Genomic DNA, 26,659 nt, shown 5'->3' with positions numbered 1-26,659 from the left:
CTTTTCTTCTAGAGATTACATGTGAGTAATTTTGACTCAGTCTTAGGTTATTTTCTCCTAGGAACATAGAATGCAGATCAATAGCTGTATCTACCATTTAACAAAATAATAACCATCGCATAGTCTCGTCTCCCTTTCCCCTCCTCTTCAATTTTTTTTTTTTTTAATTTCAAGGGTTTGGGTTAGATATCTAGTTCCAACTCCCCTATGCTTCTCCTGACTCTAATGGGATTTCAGTGCTGTCCTGATGTTAATTCACAAACCTCATTTTGGTGCTCCTACTTTACCACATGGCACTAAAGTTTAAAGGTAGTGGCCAGGATGTCTAAACTTAAGGTGAATGGAATAGATTGTCCCTGATTTACCTCCAGATGCAGGTTTACCTAGTCACATGTATAAGATGAAAGATTAATTAGATTGCGGTCTCCCATTCCTGGTTATAGACACTTGCCTGCTTCATATACTCATTTTTCCCAAACATATCTGGAAATACCTATGTTCTGTCTCTTTTTTTTTTTTTTTTTTTTTTTTTTGCATCTCCAAAGTTGCATTCAGGAAAGGCAGTAAATAATTTTTATTAGTATGTGTTGTTGTACTGCACTGGCTGTTTGCCCCTGGTCAATTCAGTCATTTTATCTTTTTTTTTTACTCATTCCGTCATTCCATTATCCTTTAAAATGTTTGATTTCTCTTTTCTAACTTACGGCAATAAATGCTTAGTTTACTGTAATACTTTATTGTTTAAACGTGAAAGCACTTAAAACTATGAATCTCTGTTTAGCTAAGTCTTTGGCAACATCTTTGAGTTTCAGTGTTCATTCGGTCATCATTTTACAAATAGTCTTTATTTTTCATTTTTAAATGTTTTTATTTTCTCTTTGACTTGAATAATTGAGGAAACAGTTTTTAATTTGTAACTTATTATTAATCTAATGTTTTGTTACATTGTGGTCAGATAATATTGTCTATAAGTTTTTTTTTTAAGTGGTTCTTTTATCATAGATTAATATGGGTATTTGTGATAAAAGTGATATCATGTGCTTTCCACTTTCTGTATCCTTATCATTTTTTTCCTATTTAACCTACTACACTGAGACCCATATAGTAAAATTACACCTCATTATATTTTGGGCCTAGTAGCTTTGATCATCTATTTTAATGTTACATTGAAACCATATAAAATAAAAACTTAAAGATTTCTTAATCTTAAAATATTCTTTGTTTGATGGTAATAATGTGACTGCTACTTTTGTTTGTAGTTGCTGGATAAACACACTTTTGTAAACTTGTGTATGTATCTGCTTTTATAATGTAAATTTAAGTGAAGTACTTTGTTTTATTGTAAATTTTGAAAATATCCAAAACTTTAGCAACTTAAGTTTATTGTTATAGTTATTCAGAGTTTAATATATCTCACCTCATTTTATGCTTTATGATTCCTTTATGTTGATTGATTTTTGGTCAGGATTATCTACGTTTTTAAAAAACTATTCTCTATTTCTATAATTTTCAAAATTAAGAACAAAATGATACCATGTGGAGTTCTAAAACAGTACCATTTGAATCTTTTTGATACAGTCTTGGTTTCTAAGACAAGATTGTTGTTAAATATTTAATTGTCACATTTTCAAATTAGCTTTATAATACTATTTGCAATAAATTGTTAGACTCTGGCTTACTCAGTTTCACCTGGTATTTTCTCTACACCAGAATTTCTCATTTCACGGAGTATATCCTTGAGTAATGTATTATGTACTTATGGAGGTTACAGCTTTCATGGGCTTCCTATACTGAGAATGGGAAAATCTAATTTTCATGACATAGGAATGATAATTAGTTGGGTTTATTATTTTGATTCATTGTTTTTTTTTTTTTTTCCTGACACTGTTGTAGGGTAGGCTTCTCTGTTGAGCTAGGTGCGTACTGTAAAAACTAAAGCGTAATGCCAACCTGGCATTTGGATACTTGTATTATTTTAGTCTTGTATTTTACATTTTTATCAAAATTTCTTCAAGTAGGCTTCCTTTCATTGAGGTTTTTTTTTTCTTTCAATTTGCTTTCCTTGTTTTATGTTTGTGTTTTGGTTTGGTTTTACTTAATATTTTCTTCAGTTTCTGTTACTTTTATCTCTGTTGTTTCTTTTCTAGAAACACTTTGTCTTCTGTATTAATTATTTTGCTCATATTTTCTTTTCTATTTTTCTATCTGAGGTTGTTTTCAAATGTGTCCTCTCATATCAATGATTCAGTTTTCTGTAGCATTAAGTATGCTTTTAACTTCAAGTTCATTTATGCTTTTTAGCACCTCTAACATCACTTAATTCCCTTTTTTTAGTTTCCTCACTCTCTATCCATTCTTTGTGCTCCTTCACTTTCTATCTCGGTAGTCCAGAGAATTACCTTAAAATATTTTTATTTATGGGCTACCTCATTTTCTCAGTTTACTTGAGTTTTCAAGTTGATATTCTCTTTACCGTCCCTTGAAATATTTAGTAATAGGCTCAGTTTTGCCTTTTTCTCCTGTCTTTATCTGGAAGTGAGACAAAAACTTGTTTGTATAGTCAGCTGTCATCCACTTCTTAAATTATGTATCCCATATCTAGACTCCCATCAGGAGGACATATCTGTGTGCCTCGTTTCCTGTCTGGTTGCTATTTTCTGGCAGTCTATCATCTAGTGCAGTTCTCTGTGCTTCGGTGAAATACTTCCAAATCTTCCACTCAGTTCTCTAAATTAAAGGGGGGGTGGGGAGATGATCTCCTGCTCTCAAAACCCTTACTAGGACCACCCCTGTCTTTACTGCTCCACTTTGGGGTCTGGAACTCAAAGAATGCGGTGTGCCACTGTTCAGCCACCTCCCTGCACTATTTTACTCTTCTGGTAGTTGCTTTCTGAATGAATGTGGAATCCTGAGAGAGTTGGAGAACCTGGTCTGAGGACAGTCCCTGGGAAAGACAGTAAGGGTTGCCCAGCTTTCTCACTGGATAGACGGGATCTTCAGCAGTCATTGAGGATGGACAGACCATCTCTCTGTCCTTGGAGTGAAGCTTGGATGCTTTTCTTAATTCAACTTTGTGACTCTTTCATATTCTAGTTACAGTTTAGCGTCCATTTGAACTTGTGAGTTTTCTTTCTCCCCCCCCCCCTTTTTTTTAATGTGATTTCACTGGAAATTTAGTGGGGAAAAGGAAGAGGCTGAATCAGAAACTGCTGGTCAGGAGATATTTAAACCAGTTGTCTAGTGTTTCCCATCACACTCCTCCTCAGTAGTCATGAGGATCTTGAGGGGAAAAATGGAGTCTAAAAACTGTGCTATTTTACTTTGCTTAAGTCATAGAAAATGTATGAAAAATAATCTAGAGAAAGTTATAAATGCCTTAGATGATAATATAAAGTTATCTTTATGGAAATTTCCATTAACATGTAGAGAAGCTATAAAATAGTTTATCTAAAATAGTGTACTTAGCAGCAAACAGATACTTCTTTAAAAAAGAAACTGTAATTACATGCTTTCACCCTACATCCATTTTCATCTACCTCATTAATAACTAGTTTATGAATACCTACTTGGAGAGTGGCCTTGTTGGAGTAGCTCACCCAAGCCTATATATGCTGCAATTAGTGGTACCATTCAGATTAGATTATTATACTATTCAGTCACCCAACTTCAGCTAATTTTGCATAAACTGTTCCCTGAGAAAAACACTCAATCATGTAAAGATTGGTACTATATGTAAAGCTTTGAGCAGAAATTATAAAGGAATATGATGTAGCTTCATTTTTAACAGCACCTGGGTATTGGCAAAAACAGTCGTGATTCCTTCTTTTATGGAGCCTACCCTGTCATAGGTAAGACAAAGTTCAATCAAATAATCACACTGATAATTATAAAAAGTTTGATTCCAGGACTGAAACCACTTTATAAAGTTCTATGCAAATATCGTGTATTATTTCGCCCTTGTAAAGTAGAACAGAGAATGTTGCTCTTACCCGATTGTGAGCTCTCTGGGACTAGAGAGCTCTTTGCTGCAAAGACAGTGTTTTGCACTTTCTAAAGAAAAATGTTTCCCATTCTTGCACAGGATAGGTAAAGAAAGCGTAGAAGTTCAGTCTCTCCATTTCTGTTTCTGCGTAAGGATGTTTCTATTTCTAGCGCAGTTAAATTTAGATTATATTGATTCAGGGATAGGGTACATGTTCCATATTCATCTTTATTTTGAAAGAAATAAACAAAATGGACACAGCAGGCACACCTGCAGAGTGTTACGTAAGAGCTGCTGTTCTCTGTAGGAGGTATGTGTTTATTTGTGCGGTTTGTGCTGTAACCCCAGGTAGACATCTTTGGCATTCACGTTAAAAGATGACAGAAGAGATGAGATTGGTCTTTTAAGTTAAAACACTGACCTGCAATCCTTAACCTTTTCTTTTTATTTATATCCTGTCTTCCCAAGTATTCTCTCCAAATCTGGATTTTCTGAAGCTCCCAAATTCTAACAGGTGCTTCAGGCTTGGCTTCTACTAACCAATCCTATTGACTCCCTGCCCCTGCCATCAGCCTGACCAGTCTCAGATGGTGATGTGCAAACCCTTGATCTGTCCTTTGGAAAGGTTACTAGACACATGGAGAGAGAACTGCTCTAGAATAAGAAAACACAGCTTTTCACCAACTGTGCTTCTCTTGTCAAGTCACTTCACCTCTCTGAAAAGCAATTTTCTCTTCCTTTCTCTGTGAAATGGAGGTATCTCGGTCTCACCCTGCCCATTTGCCAAAGTGGGAGATAAGACAAAGAGGCCAAAGCCTAAGGGTCATCTGACCCAGCTATGGGAATAGAAGATTAATCAGGCTATATTGGAGGAGGTTCTCTACCATGTTTCTCTGGGGGTGATCTAAGAACTTCTCTCAGAAGGTGGTCTTTATTATAATCTCCTAAAGTAAATGTTTGGAAAGTAGGTTCTGTGTCATGTGATGAGCACAGCTCACGGTGTCATTAGGTCAGTGCTAGTTGGATAACGAGGGAGGGAAAAAACTGTATTGCACAGCTGATTAGGTGCAGGGTGAAGAGGTTAAGAGAGGAAAGGGAGTCAGACCTGAGATATTTTCCACTCCAGCATCTGCTTCCCATGGGAACTTGAAGAAGCCATGTAACTTGTCTGGGCCTATGTCCCCATCTGAACAACGAGGTGGACCCTACCTGTCCACCTTCCCTCACAGGCTCATTTGCAATGATAAAGGAGATGATAAAAAAGATAAAGCGTCTTACACAGGTAAGACATTTAGTGGAAGGAACTGTGAACTGAAGTGTTCAAAACCCAGCTCAGACACTCATTAGCTCTGCAGCACGCATTACTAAAGCAATTTCCCGCTACGTAACATGAAGGTTCGATTAGTTTTGATATTTTTCTTACTAATAGAAATGGGTTTGTAGAAGTTCTCTTAAAGTGCATACAGCCTTAAAACAATTACACGTCCTGTCATTTTAGGCCTTGGGAAGTCTAAGAAAACATAGCACTAAAACTTTTGTCCATTTCCTGAGTAATGTCTGAATTTACAGGCTTCAGTCTATTTTCCTGGATCCACAGCATTTAGAGGTACTTAGTAGCACTCCAGGCTTTTATCATTGCTCTCCCTTCACCACTAATGTGTGCCGCTGTCTTCTGTCACCCATTTTGGTGGGATGGGAGGGTGGGATGCCTGGAGGTCAACCCGGCTGCTTCAGTTTTCCCTGGGTTTGCCTGCACGTAGTCAGTGGATTAATCCCTATATGCATTCATAGGATTAAACGTGCTCACCCGAGACAAGGATTTCTAGGCTCTGCAACCATGACAACCATCTCCAGGCTCTTCATTTAGTAAATGTCACACCTGTAGTATTTGCAAGGGCCTTGGAGTTCTTCCCATCTAGCCCTCTCAGTTTTCCTATGGGAAGCCAGGGCCCAGAGAAGCAGCTTTCTGTCGGTCACAGTGATCTGAACAAGGAAAATCCAAAGTCCCAACAACCTGCATGCCACATACTTGGTTACCCTACTGTTGAACGAAGTCAGCCCCTGAGAAAATCAAATCTGGCACTTCCCCACAGTTGCAGCGTTCTTCGTAAAATCTGCCCTTTTGATTTTGTGCTACTCTTCAAATAGAAGCAGAGGTGTTTGTTTTATTGCAGGTGTGACATTTTACAGCATTTAGCACTTTTGACTAAGAAGTGCGGTTGTGGTAATTACATTTGAGTTCTTTGGATCATTCTCGTCTTAGCCTGGGCTAACTTTAAACGTCTTATTCTGTGCTAGCCATTGTGCTAGCCGCTTTATGTGGGTTATCTCATTCAGGCTTCCAGTAAAGAAGGTCATGACCTATGAGGAATTGCACTGTACAGGTGAGCAAAGTGAAGGTAAGAGAGGTGACGGGACTGTCCAACGTCATGGAGTTCATGTACGGTAGGCCCGAGATGAATTCAGTCTAGCTTCACACTTGGCCATGGTAGAAAGATCAAGGAGTCACTCTTCTGGTCAGTAACAATTCCATCTAGACACATGCATTTGCTGGCATTTGCTGGATGCACATAGCGGCTCTTCAGTAAATGCCTATTGAATCAATCCTTATTTTCAAAGGGAAATGGAACCGGATCTGGAACCAGAAGCTCTAGGCTCTAGTCGTGGTTCTAACAGCAATTCACTGTAACAACTAAGTCTGGTCAGTTTTCATCCATGTGCCCTGGTTTTCCACATCTTCGAGGGAGTCCAGAAATGTCAGGATTGGTGGTTCTGCAAGTAGTGTGCTCTCTTTAGGGCTCAGAGCTGGAGTAAACATACCCTGGTCATTTGAGCACGTCAGGCCGGCTTGCCTGAGAGATTCATCCGGACTAGGGCTTTGTCGGTAAGACCTCATGAGTGAGGTGGAAGGCAGCTGCCATGAATTTGGTGAGGCACTTGCCACTTTGTTGCTCTGAGCAGCTCCTTAAATTAGGCAGGTAAAGCGTGGTACCACTAAGGCTATGGGTTTCTCTCCTGGGAGCGCCAGGACTGCCTCTCTGGGGCCTCCTAAAAGAATGCCAGCTGCACAGAGAATCCTTCCTCTCTAGAAACCGTTGGAGCTCAGGAGCCCCTAGGAACCCATGAGGGTGAAAGGAGCAAGAGCTGCACTGACCAGACTGCGGGAGTGAGCCGATCAGGAAGTGGTAAAGTAAGAGAAATGGTGTGAGTGGGGCGGAATCAGATTTTAAAGTTTCAACCCCCCACCCTCCAACCCACCCCAGGACCAAGAGCAGTAGCTGAGCCATAGCCATGTAGACCACAGGACCTTAAACATAACAGGAGACTGGAGAGCGTGGGGGAAGGAGCATTCCTCTCCATCCTTCCCCCATGCCCTTGTCAGCAGGCTGAAAACCAGGGTCTGGTAAGAAAACTTGGATTTATTTGAACATAGCAATATCAGACATTTGCAGCCCTTCTGGTACAATTCTAAATCCGAAATGCTCTGAAAACTGATTGTTTAATATAATTTTGTGGCAAAGTCATTTGGTGGTAAACCTGACCAAAACAGACAGGATGCTATGTATAGCCTCTATTATCTACCTCACTTAGTGGGAAATACGTATGTTGGGTGGCAAAAAATGCTCCTGTATTTGATCACAGAGTGCCTCCATGGGCAGGCTGTGGGAAATAGGCAATTTATGGAAAATGCCTCTCCCTGCCTGAAATTGGAAAGATTCTGAATTTCAAAAACATCTGGCCCCAAGGATTTTGGAGAAGAGACTTTCAACCCGTAAATTGTTTTCTGTAAATCTTGGTGCATTTCTTTATCCCTTAAGGAAAGGAATGTTCCGTTTGTTCTTCTCATCCTTACAGAGAAAACTGGGGGGGGGAGGGGAGAAGCAAAACAAATGTAACCGGTGGCTCACGGGCTAATAAGCTGCAGCCAAAGCTTTTGGGGGGTCTAGGTCCTCCATCGGAGTCGATTTTTGGGGGGGGGGACAGAAGTCTGCATCTGTACCTTTCCTGCAATTAAAAAAAAAAAAAAATCACCGATGTCGTTGTGGAACTGCAGCATCCTGGTCTTCGTCTGGCAGCGGCCGGAGCCGCATAGGAGCTGCTCGGCCTTCGGTGCGTGGGACTCGCAGAACCATGGCGCCATCTTTCTTCCAGATTGGGAATCTCATCCTCGCCCTGCGCGGGCCCACTTGCTTGCGGGAACCGTGCCGTCCACCAGGCTCTGGGCTCTGAAACCATTCCCTGGCACCCAAATCCCAGAGGAAGAGCTGCAGAGAGGGCTAGAAAATGTGTTGTCTTTTTTTTAGTCCCCGAGCAATTAAATTCGCAGCCTAATCCGTTAGGGAGTGTGGGCCACAGACCCCACGATTCATTAGTGTGCACCTAGTGAGTCATTTTACACACTAGACATTTTAATTTACAGCCTGCTGCATTGCAGCACTTTTCTGGGCCTTCTCTGCCATGGGATAAGGTATTCTTCTAGCCGCCAGGGCTTCCAAAATATAGATACACTTTCTTAGTTCAGATTTTTTTTCTTTCTTTTCAATTTCCAGTTGCAAATCAAACACGCAGTTACAGAAGCAGAGATTCAAAAGTTGAAGACCAAGGTAAGCACCGTTAAGTGGTGTTTGAATTGTGCTTTTTACACTTCGGATGCTGTGAATAAATTCAGCCCAAGGACTAAAGGATTTGTTCCTGTGCATTTGCAAGAGTACAAATGTGAGAGGCTTTTCCACTGTTAGATACATAGACAGACCTGCCAGTGAGACACATCCCACAGGGGGTAAACACCACCATACTCCCTCAGCCAAGATAGTACCGGGTTTTAAAAATGCATATTTACATATTTGCCCATATGTGGACACTTCCCTCTGAGATTTCCTCAAAAAATTAAATATTGCTAATGGTTCTAGCATCCGAATTATGTTTTGACCACTAAGTATGCTGTTCTTATTATACAAGTTATTACCCTGTATCTCTTTCTCTTTATTTAAATAGGTTTATTCATTTACTTATTTTTAACTTACTCGTCAGAAACAATGTATTTCAATGTAGCACATTAATACTTTTTCATAGAAAAAAATTCCAATTTCTAATAATTAAATATGAAATTTAATATAATGTGTGAATAATTGATTTTAAATGCCAGATGCTACTGGAAATTTTTAGACAAGTTTAGTTTGCAGCATTTAAATTTGTGGTGGGAAAAACAGGTCTTGATAAAAGGGAGTATGTATTTTTAGTTTATATATGAAATAATACAAGATTCAAAAGGGCCCACTTAGTTGGTAAATTATAAGGTGCTTGTAAATTCCTCAAATTGTGTCTAGGTTTATTAAATATGTAATTTCAAGGATTTAAAAATATTTTTGAATTACCTTAAAAATAACATTCTTTATTGTTTTTATGGTCTTTTAAAAACTAAGACATAATTTCTCCCCCCACCACTAATGATCTGTTTTCCTGTTCACACTGAACAATTATTTTGGTTTTTCCATGTGTTTTAAATGGAGATGAATTAGCAGGGCTATTTTGGTTAAATGGTATTCTCAGCTAATAACTCTGTAGCTCTTTAGTCAAAACATGTCTATACATCATTCATGGTGTCAGCCAAGCTCTGTGAATAATCATTTTTAAATTAATAGCGGTTGGTAAATAAACAACTTGAATACAAAACATTGCTTAATAAAAGATGCAGGAAAAACCTATCTCATTTTAAATTGCTGTTGTTTCTTAGCACAGAATGGAAGAATAGATTTTTTTTTTTTTAATTGTTGGTTATAACCAGGGAAAATAATTCCCCTGTGGATTATAAGTGCTTTAACAAAATTTATGTGTTAGACCAGAAACATTTAATTTAGAAATCCTATAAATTAGTATTTTGTATTTCTCTCTTTATTATACTGGCATGTAATATCTATAATAGCTTACTTTATTGTGACTCTTTATATCCATGTTGATAATAGAATTCCTAATTTTGAAATGTTTTTGATTTTTTTTACTTTGTAATCTGTTTTGTCAATGTATTTAGTTTAAAATATGCATTAAAAGATACATATATATATTTATTTGCTGAATGTGGTATGGTCTGGGGATGTCTTCGGTTTTGAAAATTGTTAGTTTATAATGACTCTGCATCCTTTTGAACTTGAAAGGAAGCATGTGGACTAGATGAAGCACTAGTTTAAAGATCCATTATTGTGAATAAATGACATTTGACCCCTCACCTAAAGGATCAGCCTTGAATTCCTGTAAAAATAATGGGGTCGGACTAGTATACTATCTATTCCCAAGAGTCTCTGCAAGCAGAAACACAAGAAGTTGCCCTTTTTGGTCCATCAGAGGGATTTAAAATAAGTCAGCAATAATTTATATTTTTTACTTGCACTATCTTTCACACTTTCATGCAAATTGAAGTTTATCAGGCTCTGGAAATTCAGAACACTGCCAGCAAAATAATGAGCTACAGACTGTGTTCATGTCAGTTGAAATAAAGGATATAATCATATTATTAAAAGGGATAAAAACCAAAGTAAAAATAACTAACATTTATCAGATTATGCCCAAGGAGCTGTTCCAGGCATGCCATTGTGTTACCTCACATTCTGTCTCATAGATAATGTACCTGAGTCTTAGAGAGCTTCCGTTACTTACTTGCCCAAGGTTTAAAAGCCAATAATGGTAGAGCTGGACTTCAACTCTAAACTGAATGACTCCAGAGACCTTTTCTTAACTAGCAGACCAAACTGTGCTTCAGCCCCTCTCTCCTTCCCAGTGTGCCTCTCCCCCTTCACTTTTCAGTTAGTCTTTTACATCTAATTGTGTGTAGGAAAAACAGCTGAAAGAAGGTACATTGAAGTTCATTGGCTAGATTCCAGTCAAACTCTCAAACAGTATGTACTGCTCATAGAATTTCAAACCACATGGGGCAATGGGAAGATCATGGGAGGTGAAATCAAATCCCGGTTTTATTATCTATCATATGTGTGACCTTGGTTGGACAAAATATTTCCCTCTTCAAGGCTTCCATTTCGTAATCTCTGAAATGCTGAAAATAAGGCTTGCTCTTCTCATCTCAAGGTTCTAAATGATTGAGTATATGTGGCAGTGGAACTTAATTTAAAACATGCTTTAAAAACATGACGGATTTTGCTATAGAATACCCAGATTATCCTTGCCTCGACATTTGCTTTATCCAGCTGCAAGCAGCAGAAAATGAGAAAGTGAGGTGGGAACTAGAAAAAACCCAACTCCAGCAGAATATAGAAGAGAATAAAGAGAGAATGCTGAAGTTGGAGAGCTACTGGATTGAGGCTCAGACCTTATGCCACACAGTGAATGAGCACCTCAAGGAGACTCAAAGCCAGTATCAGGCCTTGGAGAAGAAATACAACAAGGCAAAGAAATTGATCAAGGATTTTCAACAAAAGTAAGCAGCATCTAATGACTAAAGAATTGTGTGCATCTAAAGAGGGCTTACATCCAGTAATCTTATAACATCTAACAGAATAGAAAAGATTATCTCGGTGATCCTTTAAGCAGAGTTATAAAGCATTTAGACGTTCACTTTGGAAATCCCTTCTATCATTTTTTTCATGCGAGATTATATTTTGTTTATTTCAGAGTTTTTTGGCTCTCAGTTACCCCCCCCCTCCCCGGTTTCTCTTTGATAGTTTGTCACTCCTGATAACTATGAGAATGTTTGAATCTCTGTCCTTTTGGCAACAGCTCTGAGGAGAAAGCAAGCAGCCCAGTTGAAGTCACTCAGAGTGACTGACCATGCAAAGCAGTAACTGAGGTCTTGAGGAGGTTGTTTCTGTCTCTGTTCTTAGCATCAGGGACTGCAGAACTTTCCCACCTCAGATAGTGTAAACCTTGACTAGCGAGACCCCTTGCCCTGCCATTTTCTTTTGCTCACAAGGAGAATCCCGAGGGGCTCAGTTCACTGCAGTGAGAGTCTAGCCGCAAACTTGGCTTTTGAATCTCATCAGCTCTTTCCACATGAATGCTGCTTTGCTTCCCTCTGTTGGATTTTGGTGTAATTTCAGGGAACTGGTTACTTAAAGATTTTTTTCATCAGGAACTTCAGGTGCCTCTGGACAGCCAGAGCAATACAGTCATGCCCGACCACTTCTGGTCTTCATGCCAAGCCTTAGAAGCTAAGCGTATGTGTAAGATTCCCGATGTCTCTGTTATTTCCTATCTCCGAGACCCTGTTTTTCACATTTAAAGGAGACTGCTATAAAATGTTGATTACGGAAAAGGGGAAATTACTCTTTGTGGTCTGAATCCAGTACATCACTATTTTAACTCTTACTGCCAAAAATGTCATCCGTAATTGTGTTCATGTGATAAATTTATAGTAAGTGTTGCCGGATCAGCAAGTTGCATTCTAGGCTCCCAAGAGGGAGAGATTTTCTCCTCCCCATATTAACTTCTGGTGTGCAAGTGATGGCTCCCCCTCAATGTTTCTGACCTGCCCAGTCCTTCGCCACTGTCATTCGTAGAAAGCAAATTGTAATTATCTTCTGTAAACTCTTACCATCCAGTCCTATTGGTTTACGGAGTACATGGCTCTGTAAATACAGAATTGCAACTATCCTACATAGAATCAACTGCACTAAGTTACCCAACGTAGGTCATTAGTTCAGTAGCTTCTCTCTAAATCTGTGTGGGTGCTCAAGAATCAGGAGTTAACAAACGAAAATCACAGAAGCAGAATCAAAGCATTCTTATTTCATTTAGGAGCCATTAACATGTTTAATTTGCTTTCATTCCTAGATGCCTTTTTTCGAACTGTGATTGAGTGTTGTTTATTTATTTATTTATTTATTTATTTTTAAAGATTTTATTTATTTATTTGTCAGAGAGAGAGAGAGAGAGAGCACAGGCAGACAGAGTGGCAGAGGGAGAAGCAGGCTCCCTGCGGAGAAAGGAACCCGATGTGGGACTTGATCCCAGGACGCCGGGATCATGACCTGAGCCGAAGGCAGCCGCTTAACCAACTGAGCCACCCAGGCGTCCCGAGTGTTGTTTATTTAAATAGCAGCCCACTCGTTTGTCCCACTGTGCAGTTTATTGCTTCAGATAAGAACTTCCACGTGTTTTCTCATTTATTGAGTATTTGATGCCATCAGATCTTTTATTTTCTTCTTAAGAGAACTTGATTTCATCAAGAGACAGGAAGCAGAAAGAAAGAAAATAGAAGATTTGGAAAAAGCTCATCTTGTGGAAGTTCAAGGTCTGCAAGTACGGGTGAGTTATGTGCTCAAAACCACTAAGTCATAGGATGGTTTGGCTGAGTACTTACAGAGGAGTGCTGGCTTCGAGGTTTACGGATGGATTTTCTTTTCCCCTTAGATTAGAGATTTGGAAGCTGAGGTGTTCCGACTACTGAAGCAAAATGGGACTCAAGTTAACAACAACAACAACATCTTCGAGAGAAGAACATCTCTTGGTGACGTCTCTAAAGGAGATACCATGGAGAATTTGGATGTCAAGCAGACATCTTGTCAAGATGGCCTAAGTCAAGGTTTGTTTAAACTAACCACAAAAATTATTTCCAGTGACTATAAAATTGAGCCTTACATTCTTCGTTTTCTTACCCGGAGATTTCAAAGTTGAGACAGCCTTCCTGCCATGAGAAAGAAGAAAAGGTTTATCGAAATAAGAACCTATCATTTAGCTCTTGTTTTATCAAAAACCAATGCCTTGATGAAAGGAAATAACAAAATTGCAACTTAAGCCAATTATTTTTTTAAGTCATGATAATATTGATAGACTTAATGAACTACCTTAATAAGAATAAGTAAATAGGGACGCCTGGGTGGCTCAGTTGGTTAGGCAGCTGCCTTCGGCTCGGGTCATGATCCCAGTGTCCTGGGATTGAGTCCCACATCGGGCTCCTTGCTTGGCGGGGAGCCTGCTTCTCCCTCTGCCTCTGCCTGCCACTCTGTCTGCCTGTGCTCATGCTCTCTCTCTCTCTCTCTAACAAGTAAATAAATAAAATCTTTAAAAAAAAAAAAAAGAATAAGTAAATAAACTACCCTAACATGATAGTTCATCTACGATGAGCTACTACTTATGTATTAATAAGTAAATCTTATAATTCTTAAGTCATTAGAACGAAAATCTTTTTCCTAGTATCAGAAGGCTGACTACCTACTTCTAGCACTTGGAATTCATTGACTTACGAAGTTCTGTATACTTTTATGATTTTCTTTTGGTGTCCTCGCTATACTTCTCAGTCTTGCCTGTCAAAGAGCAAATAAGATTCAAAACACTGGAAACATTTGTTCTTGCAAATGTTTGTCTTGTTTTATGTACCAGCCATAAAACGGTCACTTGTTTTCCTACGCAAACACACATCCATACAGAGGTTGTGTGTATATGAATGTGAATGAATGCTTTAAAATCTATAGTGCACTTATAAATTAGAAAATGTGTAAGAATTTATAAAGATAAATACACAAGAGGATATAAAACCTTTGGTTTCATCTTTTAAATATTTACCTAATAGTCCTCGGAAAAAGTGAAAGTAAAAGAATGTAGTGAATCAGTGCTGTCATGATAGGACAGACAACTCCCAGGCAGTGTTCTGACATGCAGGAAAACTATTCACTAATGAGCTGTATAATTCTCTGATGTTCTTTCTCACATACTAAAATGTCTCCAGTGAGACTTCTTTTGATACGGAAGTGTTTATATCATATCATTAACTTTTAGAATTTCATTCTTAGCCATTAAAAATGAAAAGTATTGGCAATCTTCATTTAAAATTAAAGTGAGATCTAGAACTTTGAGACCATTTACTACATTTGTATCCTTTTGCTGGGCTTTCCCTTAATAAATACAATGGGTACATCTTGACTCCTGGGTGGCTTAAAGAGGAATGTTTAGCAAGGGCGCTACCACTAACTGAAGAGCTGCGTGTCTTCAGGAAGGTCATTTAGCATCTCTGGATTGGGTTTACTATGCATAATATAAAAATAGTCACACTTGTTTTTTCTCCATACCAACATATGTTTTGAAGTTATATGTTTTTGTCACTGAGGTGAATCAATCTTTTATAGGATTATAATTGTTATATCAGGAACTTTAGAAGATTGATTTCTAAAGAAAAATCATTAAAAAAATCTGTTTTTTTCACCTTTTGGAATATTTTAATTCCATTAAATTAATTGTAGTTTATAACAAATATGTGTTTCTGCAGTGACATGCACCAGGTGTGATCTGTAAACCAGTGGCTTTCCAATGTTCAGTTCATTTCTGTTCATTTGTTTCCATTCAGAAATCTGTATCTTGTCAAACATATAATTAATGGTATTTATTAAATTATGTGACTACAGAAGATCAACAAACTCTACTATTAACATGCTGATTTGGATCAAAACCTTATATTTCTTCTGAACCCTTTTCCTATTCTACACCCTCCATTTTGCCACATAATTATCAGTTTCCCTAGCAACACTGTCGGTTCACAGTGAGATGCGAAGACTACTAATTCTTACTGAAACCAATCCATGCTTGTGCAGTGGAGGTAGAATCAGTCATCTTAGACATTAGTAGCATACATATCAAGCGCTTGCTCTTCCAGTTTTGCTGCCGAGGACAGTCAGTGATAAATCTCCTTGAATTTCAGTTGCTTGACCACATAAACTAAAATGGCTTGGTCAGTAGATAGATAGGAATGCTCTGGAAAGCACTTTTCTAAATTGATCCTTTGCTTCTGTTGCTAGGGAACGCTCAAGTCCTAGAGGTTTAGAAAAGGAAGTAAAACTGAGGACCAAACAAAGGTATTCGGCACTTAAAGATCCCCTCCCCTCTCCTCCCCTCTGACATACCTTTTGGCAGCAGGATGGGTACAGCAGTTGCCATCAGCCCTACTAGTTTCCACCCCTCAGATGCAGTGCCTTTTCTCCCCACTGCCTGTGGACTGTCCAGTTTTGACTTGCCTTCTGAACACTGGAGTGCTTTTTTGATAAGATGAGTGGTTTAGCAGATCTTTAGGTCTTGAGGCTCAGTGAAGCAAAAGGATTATCAATTAAAGTCATTGAAAAACTATGTTAGAATGCAATACTGAAAGAAAGAGAACGGAAGGAGAGAACGTAGGGGGCAGAATGGGAGGAGGAGGAAAGGAAGAGCCCACATGCAGTCGTTTCTTCACAAGGAATCATGTTCTTCTACGAATGAGTTTCCCAGATGAGGAAGGATTAATTATGTGACTCTAGGTATTGAATTTATGCTAAGTTTTCAGAGTGATAAAATCATTTTTCAAACCATGCAGAAATTTACCATAGTTACAGTTCTATTTGAACACTATTTGTGTGGTTCTCTCTATAAACCAAACCTACTTAAGTAGCTCATTAAAATTGTGATAGATTATACAAAGCCATTAATATGCTCTAATACATCTTTTATCATAATACATAGAGCAAATATAACATTTTTTTTAACCAGGAGCCATGAAAGACCCTTATTAAGGATTATTACCTAATTATTAAGAGTTATTAATTAACACTTATTATTCATTAACTAGAACACATTGTTTTACCTGTGTTCCAGGATGTGAAAAGTAATTATTTTGCCCTCCTGTCATTTTTTTTGTTGTCATTTCTTAGTGCCTGAGTAGTGCTACTCTATGTATGTCCTCTATCCAGGAGCCCTAAGTGAGTAGAAGTGTCTGTGACTGCCCAGGGATTTGAGTCATGATTAGAGTAAGAGCAGAGAACCGGTTAGAGAGATCTTGGAAGAAAAGGGTTGTAGTCTTGGTTTGATTAGATTCCCTGGAAAACTCCGCTGAACAACATGAACTTCCCGCACTTCAGATATTCTGGGATCCTTAAGATGATACTGTTTTTGGCTTCAAATATTGTAAAGCCTCTTGTGAAAGGTTCTGCATATTTCATAGAGATAATGAAAGAAAAACTAGGACTAATTGGTAGAAGTTACGTATGAAGGGGGATTATCACTCTCCTGCCTCGAGAGGTTAGAAGTAAGTACGATGCCTTTAGGAAAGTGTTTTGAATACTGGAAGTCTGGTGCCTCACTCACTTGTAAGAGGAAGGATGGCTCTTAGACAGAAAGAACAGTGTTTGTCCCTGCCAGTTGTACAACAAGGCCTATCATTTGTAGGATAAAGGGCAAGGAAGGTGAATGGTTTGGTCAAAGACAAATACATAGATGAGTTAAACATTTTAAGAGATGAAAGGGAGGGGCACCTGGGTGGCTCAGTCATTGAGCATCTGCCTTCAGCTCAGGGTCGTGATCCCAGGGTCCTGGGATCCAACCCCATGTCAGGCTCCCTGCTCCGTGGGAAGCCTGCTTCTCCCTCTCCCACTCCCCCTGCTTGTGTTTCCTCTCTCGCTGTGTCTCTCTCTGTCAAATGAATAAATAAAATCTTTAAAAAAGAAAAAAAAAAGAGATGAGAGGGAGTTGAAGAAGAGGAAAAACATGAATAAAATTAGAATAATTTTTTTTTTCTGATTCATAGATCTTATGTTAAAGAATGAGACCTTATGTTAAAGGTCTGCTTCAGGATATTCTTGGAGTAAAAGTAGGCTTTGAGTTCCTGAGAAGTCATAGCTATTTCCGTAAGCACTGGGACCTGTTAGTAGTTCTCAGGCATAACAGGAATTGGGTCACTTGTGGGTTTGTGAAGGTAGTTCAAGTATCCCTGTGAGGTTTGGATATTACTACCAAATCCTTCTTTCTCATACCCATCTACTCACCTAGTGGGCCACTAGTTAGAAAACACTGAATGTTATCTTCCCTAAAGTGTGGACATGGAAGGATTATATAAAGCCTTTTATTCTTATTTCCTTTAGTTAGTTACTGTTCCTTTGCTCTAACAAGAACTGAGCCAGAAGAAAAAGACTGATGGTTCAAGATGGCAGATTGTAGGAAAGACTAGACGTTCAGCATAGAATGTACATAGAATTAAATAAATAAATAAATAAATAATGCATAATTTGGAGCAAACAGTGATATTAATATTGATAACATCCTTAGAATAAATCCACTGATGATTGTTATTAGGACATTTTCACACAGTGACCCTCAGTGTAGACTAATGGCATCACAAAAATATGTAATACAGTGTTCAGTAAAACCGAATTAAATTATTGGAGACAGTATGGATAAGACATGATGTACTCAGCTATCTGTTGATCTAGTTTGGTGCTCAGGTGCTCTTTCATGTGAAGCGGGTTAAATTTCTTAACCATGTTCAAAGAGAGATGTGTTTCAAGTATGTCTCACCCTGTAACTATGGAGTTACCTGTTACTTCTTTTGGTTTTGTCAGTTTTTGCTTTATGGGTCTGAGGTGATGTTAATAGGCACATACAGTTTAGAATTGCCATATTTTCTTGGTAGGTTGACCTTTGATCATCAGAGAATGTCTCTACTTTTAGTAATTCACCTTAATATCTGCCTTGTCTGGTATTTGAAGAGCTATATCAGCTTTCTTTTGGTTAGTGTTTGTATGGTATATCATTTTTTTTTTACTGTAAACTTTGTGTCTTTTGTACCAGTATATAGATGTTTATTTTTTATTACAATCTCTCAATCTTTTTAAGTTTTCCCAATTCTTTATTTTTAAGATGCATTTAGAAAGTTCTTTAATTTATTTACTGATATGTTGAGTTTAAAGCTAAGCTCTTACTATTTGTTTCTAATCTAAAAACAAAAATCTCTGTTCTTTTTATCTGCTTTCTTACTTTCTTTTGGATTAATCAAGTGGGGATTTTTGTTCTAAGTTACTTTTCCTGTATTAAGTTCTATTCTTTTTATTGGATACCTACAGATACAATTTAGAATATTTGCAGAAAAGAATGGACTGAATGAATATTCATTAATGTGCTTCCCATTCAACTGGTTCTTCTTCTTTTTGAATCTTCGGACAACTTTATTGGCATGATTAAAAACATTTTTCTTAGATGATGACAGAATATATAAACATCAAAAAATATTGGTGGCTCTACCTTACAACCACTATTTTAAATTTGAATATTTGATACTTGCCAGTGTATTGCCAGTTCCTTATTTTATTAAAAAAAATCCATTTATTGGTTCCACGTGAAATCATAACAATTATTTTTAGGGGAAAATGAGTCCCTATTGCAATTGGATATAAAAAATTTTTTTGAAGATTTATTTATTTATTTGAGAGAGAGAGAGAGCACGAGCAGAGGGACAGGTAGAGTGAGAGAGAGAATCCCAAGCCCGATGTCGGGCTTGATCTCACAACCAAGAGGTGACGACCTGAGCTGAAATCAAGAGTAGGATGCTTAACCAACTAACCACCTAGGCACCCCTAAAAAAAAAATCTTTCATAATACCTGAAACTAATATATCACTCTATGTTAATTATACTAGTATTGAAGAAAATTCTTCTGTAATTGGAGTGTGAACTGTGTCACACTCCAATATAGATAATAGAGATAATAAAGATAATAAAGATAATAGGTATTAATAGAGATAATAAAGATAATAGATAATAAAGATAATAGATAATAAAGATAATAAAGATCCTCAAAAAGTTGGAGTTTGGGCTTTTAAAAATTCTTTTTATACACTACAGGTCTTGTAGTCCCTAACTGAGCTTTTAATAAATATTGAGTGGCAATTTGTTAGAGGTTATACACGTTGGCAAATGCCTCAAATACAGTTTTCTGTGTAACTAGTGGAGTACAGATCTGTATATTTAACAAACAGTTAAGTTGCAGATGAAGTTAATATATTTGTGTAAGATTTAAGCTAACACAGTCGTGTTCTGGAATAAAGAAAGTTCCTCTTCTACTCTGAGGTGAGCAGAATGAACATCCGTTAGCTGGCCAGGATTCTCTTCCTTAAAAATAAATAAACAAACTGAACAAAACAGAAAACCTGCTTCTTCACAGAGGTAAATACTGAATCCAGAAATGCACTTTATATACATTTACATATATAATGTATATACTATCATAACCAACTTGTGTCTATACAAGGAATCCAAAGTTGGTTTGACATTCAGAAACTCATATAATTCATACATTAACTAGAGAAGTAAACTATATAATCATCTCATTAGATGAAGACATTTAATGAAGACTTGTTCATAATAAAAAGTTTATTAAATTAGAAATACAAAAGTTTATTAAACTAGAACTTTCTTTTGCTTTTAACTAGAACTTTCTTAACTTGATATGTGAAGCAAACAGAAGTCTGAGAAACAAACTGAGGGTTTTGGAGGGGAGGGAGGTGGGGGGTTGGGCGAGCCTGGTGCTGGGTATTATGGAGGGCACGTATTGCATGGAGCACTGGGTGTGGTGCATAAACAATGAATTTTGAAACACTGAAAATAAAATAAAATAAAATGAAAAAAATCATATGAAGGGTAAAAGTTAAAATCAAGAATTTCCTTTAAAAGTAAAAATATTGTTAACATTTCACCACTTAATGTGCTATAACCACTGCTATCCAGTGTTTTCCTTGAGGTCCTAGCAAGTACCAGACAAACAAAAGAAATTTAAAAAAAGGGGGAATAAAAAGAAAGAAGCCAATGTGTTATTGTCACTGATAATAAAAGTGAATACATAAAAAAAAACCTTCAAGAATACAGATTATTAGAATTAATAAGAGTTTGGCAGGATGGATGTCTCTAAGAATTATTAGACATCAGTTAATTCTAGCAAAGAGAAAATGTAATTTTTCTACAAGGAATTTATAATAACAACAAAAAATATAAGGTAGCCAGTATGAATTTAGCAGAAGTAGCTCAAGAGCCACGGTAAGACATTCAAGAAGACCTAAAAAATTGGTATAGGTAGGAAGCCTCAGTATTACAAAAATGCCATAAAGCCAAATTAACCTATGTATTCCATACAGTTCTGATGAGAATTTGAACAGGGCTTTTGTTTTTGTTTTTGTTTTTCTTAAAGAACTTAACAAGTTATTTCATTATATAGAAGAAGAGTTTGGCCCAAAATAACCAGGACATACTTGAGCTAGGACAAAGTGAACGAGCCTTGGCTTAAGATAGTGTGGGTTAGTCTCAGCAACTGACAAGTAAGTAGACCAGTGCAACAGAGTGAAATCCAGAAACAGACTGAACCATTCATGCAAATTCGAGACTGATACAGAACTGACAATGCAGATTAGTGGGAAGAGGATGGAATAACAAATGATGCTGGGAAAACTGACCATATGGAAAAAAAAGAAATTGGATTTGACTTTGTATCACTCATAAAATAGATTCCAAATGGATCAGAGCCTTAAATATGAAAGGCAGTGTTCCTAAATCTTTGAAGAAGATGTAGGAGAATATTGATGTGATTTAAGACACAAAAATTCCAAATCATAAGAAAAGTTTGTTAAATTTGACCACAGTTACTATTAAGAAAACCTGATCATTGAAAGATACTGTACTTTCTTTCTAGAGAACAGGGAAAGACATGCCAAAAATTTGAGAGAAGGTATTTGCGGCCCATTTAAGAATAAAGATTGTTATTCAGAATATGCTAAGAATGCAACTAACTTAGAAAAATGGACAAACACATAAGCAATCAGTTCACAAAAAAGAAAAACCTTGAGTTTGGTAAACGTAAGTAAACATTCAACCTCATTAGTAAAAATAAAGTGATTTGCAGGTATAAAGTTTCACAGTAATATGTGAGAGCCAGCATGAAGGAAAAGTCATACAGCTATTTTGCTAAAACAATTTGGTATTATCCAGTAAAATGGAAGGTATGCAAATTCTGTGGCCCACCCAGTTTGCTACTACATGTTTATATGCTTTCGGAAGTTCTTGCAAATGTGTACCAAAAGACATATTCAAACATGCGTAACAATATTGTTCATAAGAATTGGCAGAAAAAAGTGAATTAATCCTAGTCATACCTTTCCACATAATGTTGAGCAAACAAAAATGACAATTTGCAGAATATTGAATACTGTTCATTACCATGTATATAAACTTAAAAAGCAAGCAAAATTAATGTATTTTGTTTAGAGATACTTTTGTGAATAGGTAGGAGAAAAGATAGGGGCTACAACTAGAAATGAGGCACAGAGAGGGCTTCACAAGTACCAATTTTATTTTGGGGGCTTGGTGGTAGGAACATGGGTGTCTTTTTCCTTCTTTTTCTATGTGACTTACGTATATAATTTTTTATAAATTAAATATATTAAAGTAGGAATGGTTAAGTAGCTTAGTTGAAAGTTAAGAATGAGGGGAACCACAAAAAAATTTGGGGAGCTTATAATACTTAATATTTAGTAAGGGGAGGAAAGTCAACACCACGAGACATTTACATCAATAAGGAGATTCCTTAGGTCACTGGACTCCTCCAAGAAATCATTTTCTGCTGAGGCTGTAATCATGTGTTGTCTTTGTCTCCTTTGCCTTTCCCTGGGCCCTCAATGTTAGTGGCTCTTTCCCAATACCTGTGGATGTGAAGCTGGGCTAGACCCCTACCACCATGTCCGATTTATTTCCTGACGGAGTCTGAGGGTACATTAAGCATTCACTTTTAGCGTTGGAACCCAGAATTGTAAAATAAGGTTAAAGGCATGATTAAAGCCAGAATTCATTAAATGGAAAGTCATTAAAAGGAAAGTGAATGCTTGCACTACATTATCAAGAGTGTCTTATACAAGAGCATTAGATACAGAGCAATGAGGTAATTATTCCATGCTGTCACATTGTTTAGTTCTAAATTGGGGCAGGAGAGAATTCTGGAGTGGATTCAAGCTTGTATTTATCATGCATACAGATATAATTTCTTGGTAAACTTTCATCATTTTCATTTTTCCTGAACAAATTATTTGCAGTAACTTTTAATCCCCAATAAATAATTTTGACCATGAAATATTATTGAATTGCACTAATTAAAGGGTGAACATTCCCGGTAAATCACTATGGAAAATTTTAATGAACAAGCCAAATGAATGAGAAATCAATACTTATTGATTGTTTTCTGGCATATCATTAGAGCCAAAATCTGTTCTCTTACTCAGAAAAGCAAAGCACCTAAATTGCCTGTCTAGTTTTGTGCAAGTTTTGCATCTGTCTTTGTGTAAGTCATTAAGACTTTTGTTGCCAAATCAAGGAGGCATTCAGAAGGAGGTATTCAGTTGCAAAATGACAACTCTCCTTGGTTCCTATTTCTCACTGCCTTTTTTGTAGGTTCACAGAAGTCACCAGACCTTACAGTCCTACTGCGTATGCATTAGTATTAGAAGATGTATAAAGTTGTTTTCATAGAAAACAAGCTATTATTTCTGAATGAGCTTAAGCTTAGTAGTTCTCTGTGTACTTTAGGAAAACCGGACTGCTTTATATTTTATTTGGGCTTTTAAATTTTGTTTGCTTGGAATCCAGCTATAAGGTAGATTATGATCTGGAAGTAAAGACAATTTTATTTTTTTTAGAGATTTTATTTGAGAGAGGAATGAGAATGTGAGAGCAGAGGGATGGGGCAGAGGGGGACGGAAAGGGAGACAGAATCCCAAGCAGACTCCGCAGGGCCTGATGCCCGGCTGGATCCCAAGACACTGAGATCATGACCTGAGCCAAAACCAGGAGCCAGAGGCTCAACTGAATGAGCCACCCAAGCACTGTGGAAGTAAAGACAATTTTAATCTGAAATGTTTGATATAGTTCCTTTTCGAGGAAATTTTCCAAGATAGCTGTATTCTGAAGTGTTTCTTACATTTTATAGATAATCCTTGGGTTCACCATGAAATTCTAATTATACAGATTGGGAGATGCTGCATAGTTCTGTTAATTGACTAAAAAGAACAGGCTGGGAAATCAGGATGGGAGGCTACAAAAGAAGAATGTTGCACAAGTGGTTTCTAAGTGTAGTGCATGTTGGCAGGCTCCTGTAAATTTTTCAGGGTGGATCACAGATTTCACTGTGCACGCCATCTACCAGCCAAGAGGAAAAATACGATCAATCGTGGTGTCACAGCCTCTTTAAAATTAAAACCAAGCAATAAACAGCTGCTTCTGCAACTAGGACCAGAAAATTATCTTGTGTGTATGGCTCTGAATAATATTCTAACCATATTGTTTCAGTAGTTATGAGATCCTTGAGGTTTTTTCTATGAATGCAGGACACTAATAGCAAGTTATGACTGAATCCCACTGGACATGAAATAACGTTCTACTTCAGTACTTCACACTAATTATGTCTGAGAACCTACAGGAAATGCCATGTGTTGGGAAACTTAAGAAACATAGAACTTAGAACTTAGGTACATGGAAAACTCTGTTGTCTGTGAGTTTTGTGATGACAATAAAGGCCTTAAGACTACCCAAAAAGTATTTGGATATTTGTTTGGTTTCACAATTAATGTTTTATTAATTCAAGCTACATTATCAAAGACCTAGTTTTAAAATTTATTTGCAAGTCATTGTTAAGGGATCTCAGAATGATATTTAGTTCCTATTTACAAACTTAGCTAATTAGCACCTACAAACATTTTAAATTGCTTTTGTAAATTTGTTATGTTTGACTTCCTTTTTAAATATCACTTTTAGTGACTGTCAGTCTTTGCAAATACTTAAGAAATTCTCGTGCATCTGTTATGTTATACTTACAAGTAGTGTAGCCTTTGAGCTTTCTTTTTTTTTTCCTCTTTGTTTTTTTTTTCTCTTTGTTTTTTTTTTTTTGTTTTTTCTTTTTGATTTTTTTTATTTATTTATTTGTCAGAGAGAGAGAGCAAGAGTGAGCACAGGCAGATAGAATGGCAGACAGAGGCAGAGGGAGAAGCAGGCTCCCCGCTGAGCAAGGAGCCCGATGTGGGACTCGATCCCAGGACGCTGGGATCATGACCTGAGCCAAAGGCAGCCGCTTAACCAGCTGAGCCACCCAGGCGTCCTGCCTTTGAGCTTTCTTAACCCTTCTAATGCTGTATGTACGTAATTAAGTCTTTCCATAGTTAAAAGATACTTTCCCATTAAGGAAGCCAACAACTGTATTTCAAGTGACTGAGGTTATTTCCTATCAAAGGCATAAGCTCTGACTTCTTCTTATAGTAATCAAAGAAACTGTTATATCATGATAAATCATTTGGGGGAGGGTTGCATACTTAACATACTAATGTTAAGTGGGATTACTAATATCCAGAGATTTTCGTAGGCAGCCCTGAATGACAACAACACAGAAGCTTGTTTACTGTTGTCTTGTCAGGGACGTTATAATATCAAGAAGAAGACATTTACACAATTGTTTACTGCTGTCAGGGATGCTGTAATATCAAGAAGAGGACATTTACACATCCCACCTTCCTAGACCCAGCTTATGTATGTGACCTCATGGTCCTACTTGCAGAAGTCTGCAGTTCCCAACCAGTTTGCCCATTTGATTAGATTTTATAATTCTCTGAATTTAAGGACTTTTCTATCAGATTCTAAAGATGTTTGACAGTAAAGGAAACCTAAGATACTGAATGCCTTTCCCTGCTGTCTAACCGTGAATTATCCTTTCACGTTCTCGGAATCAATAACTCTTACAAGTGTTGCAAATGATACGGATGGAATTTAGGAACCCTCACATAGTTTTTTTTTCTGCTTTGCAGCCCTTATCTCCAGGGGCAGGTCTGGTGGCATTACTAAAGAGTCAGGGGCAACAGAGTCTGACCTCTCTGCCCTCTTGAGAACAGGAGGTGGGTTGACCGTAAGCTGAAGATGGCTACATTCGGCATCAGATGGCACGTGGAGAGGCATTACACACCAAAACAGACAACCAAATTATGTTTCAAAGGCCACACAGATAGTTTTGAGGTTGCATTTATTGACAAAGTGGTAAAAAAAAAAAAAAAAAAGTGGGGGGAATTCTTCAATATTTTTCAAACATTAACCAATGAAATGGATAGTTCATACAACAGTAATCTCAGACCTACTGAAGAGATTAGGGAGCAGCAACCATCTTCTGCTTCTTCTGAAACAGTAAGGAATCAGCTTCCTAAAATTTCAGAAACACTACTTGGGGTATAAAATGTGTGCACTCTTAGACAACCATAAGGAAAGCAACTAAATGAATAGAGTTCAGGGTGAGAGTTGCCTGCGGGTGTGTTCTTAAGTAAAGTGCTGTCATGAGAGGAGATGAAGTTGTGTAACTTGCTCTCAAATTACCGCATCCGATTCAATACATCTTTGCCGGGCTATGCTGAAACGAAGTATTGACTGGAAGCTAAGCCATAGGGCCCTGATCAAGCCAGATCATCTGGTCGTCAGGAGAGCAGCAAAGCAGGCCCACAGGCTCCACAGACGTAACTGGAAGAGCAGCCCTTTCACCTGGGGCAGGCTGATAGTCACGTGGATTTTGACAAAGTTTCCCAGACTAATAACAAGATCTGGGCATTCCGAGTCCTAAAACACCAGAGCTCTCGGATTAGAGTGGAATTAAGATGTCTGTAAAAGAAAATGTACTGAATGTGTGGGTTGTTTTTCTTAGTTTTGTTTTGTTTTTACTAATTTTACATATGTAAGTAATATATAAACACACAAAAAATACATATAATACAAAAAAATTAACATTACAAATAGGTTTAAAGTACCTGGTATGTGCTATCGTGAGTGCTGTGAAGTGTGTAAACCTGGCGATTCACAGACCTGTACCCCTGGGGAAAAAAATATATGTTTATAAAAAATAAAATTTAAAAAATAAATAAATAAATAAAGTACCTGTTGG

The 26,659-nt window shown here is 37.4% G+C and overlaps 1 protein-coding gene across 12 annotated transcripts in view; it reads left to right on the top strand.

The window, feature by feature from the left end:
* PPP1R9A (protein phosphatase 1 regulatory subunit 9A) overlaps positions 1 to 26,659 on the top strand; it is a 303,872-nt gene that overhangs the window by 243,155 nt on the left and 34,058 nt on the right. For all 12 annotated transcript variants that reach the window (XM_032874822.1, XM_032874813.1, XM_032874796.1 and 9 more), the window contains 4 exons: positions 8,533 to 8,586; positions 11,179 to 11,408; positions 13,138 to 13,234; positions 13,340 to 13,511. In XM_032874822.1, the coding sequence (XP_032730713.1) occupies positions 8,533 to 8,586; positions 11,179 to 11,408; positions 13,138 to 13,234; positions 13,340 to 13,511 (553 nt within the window). The remainder of the gene's footprint in view (positions 1 to 8,532; positions 8,587 to 11,178; positions 11,409 to 13,137; positions 13,235 to 13,339; positions 13,512 to 26,659) is intronic.

The sequence above is a fragment of the Lontra canadensis genome, unplaced genomic scaffold (genome assembly GCF_010015895.1).
Source record: "Lontra canadensis isolate GAN:19392208 unplaced genomic scaffold, GSC_riverotter_1.0 scaffold2, whole genome shotgun sequence".
NCBI classification, from domain to species: Eukaryota; Metazoa; Chordata; class Mammalia; order Carnivora; family Mustelidae; genus Lontra; species Lontra canadensis.
Note: the sequence above shows the minus strand (reverse complement) of the source record. Positions and strands in the feature narration are given on the sequence as shown.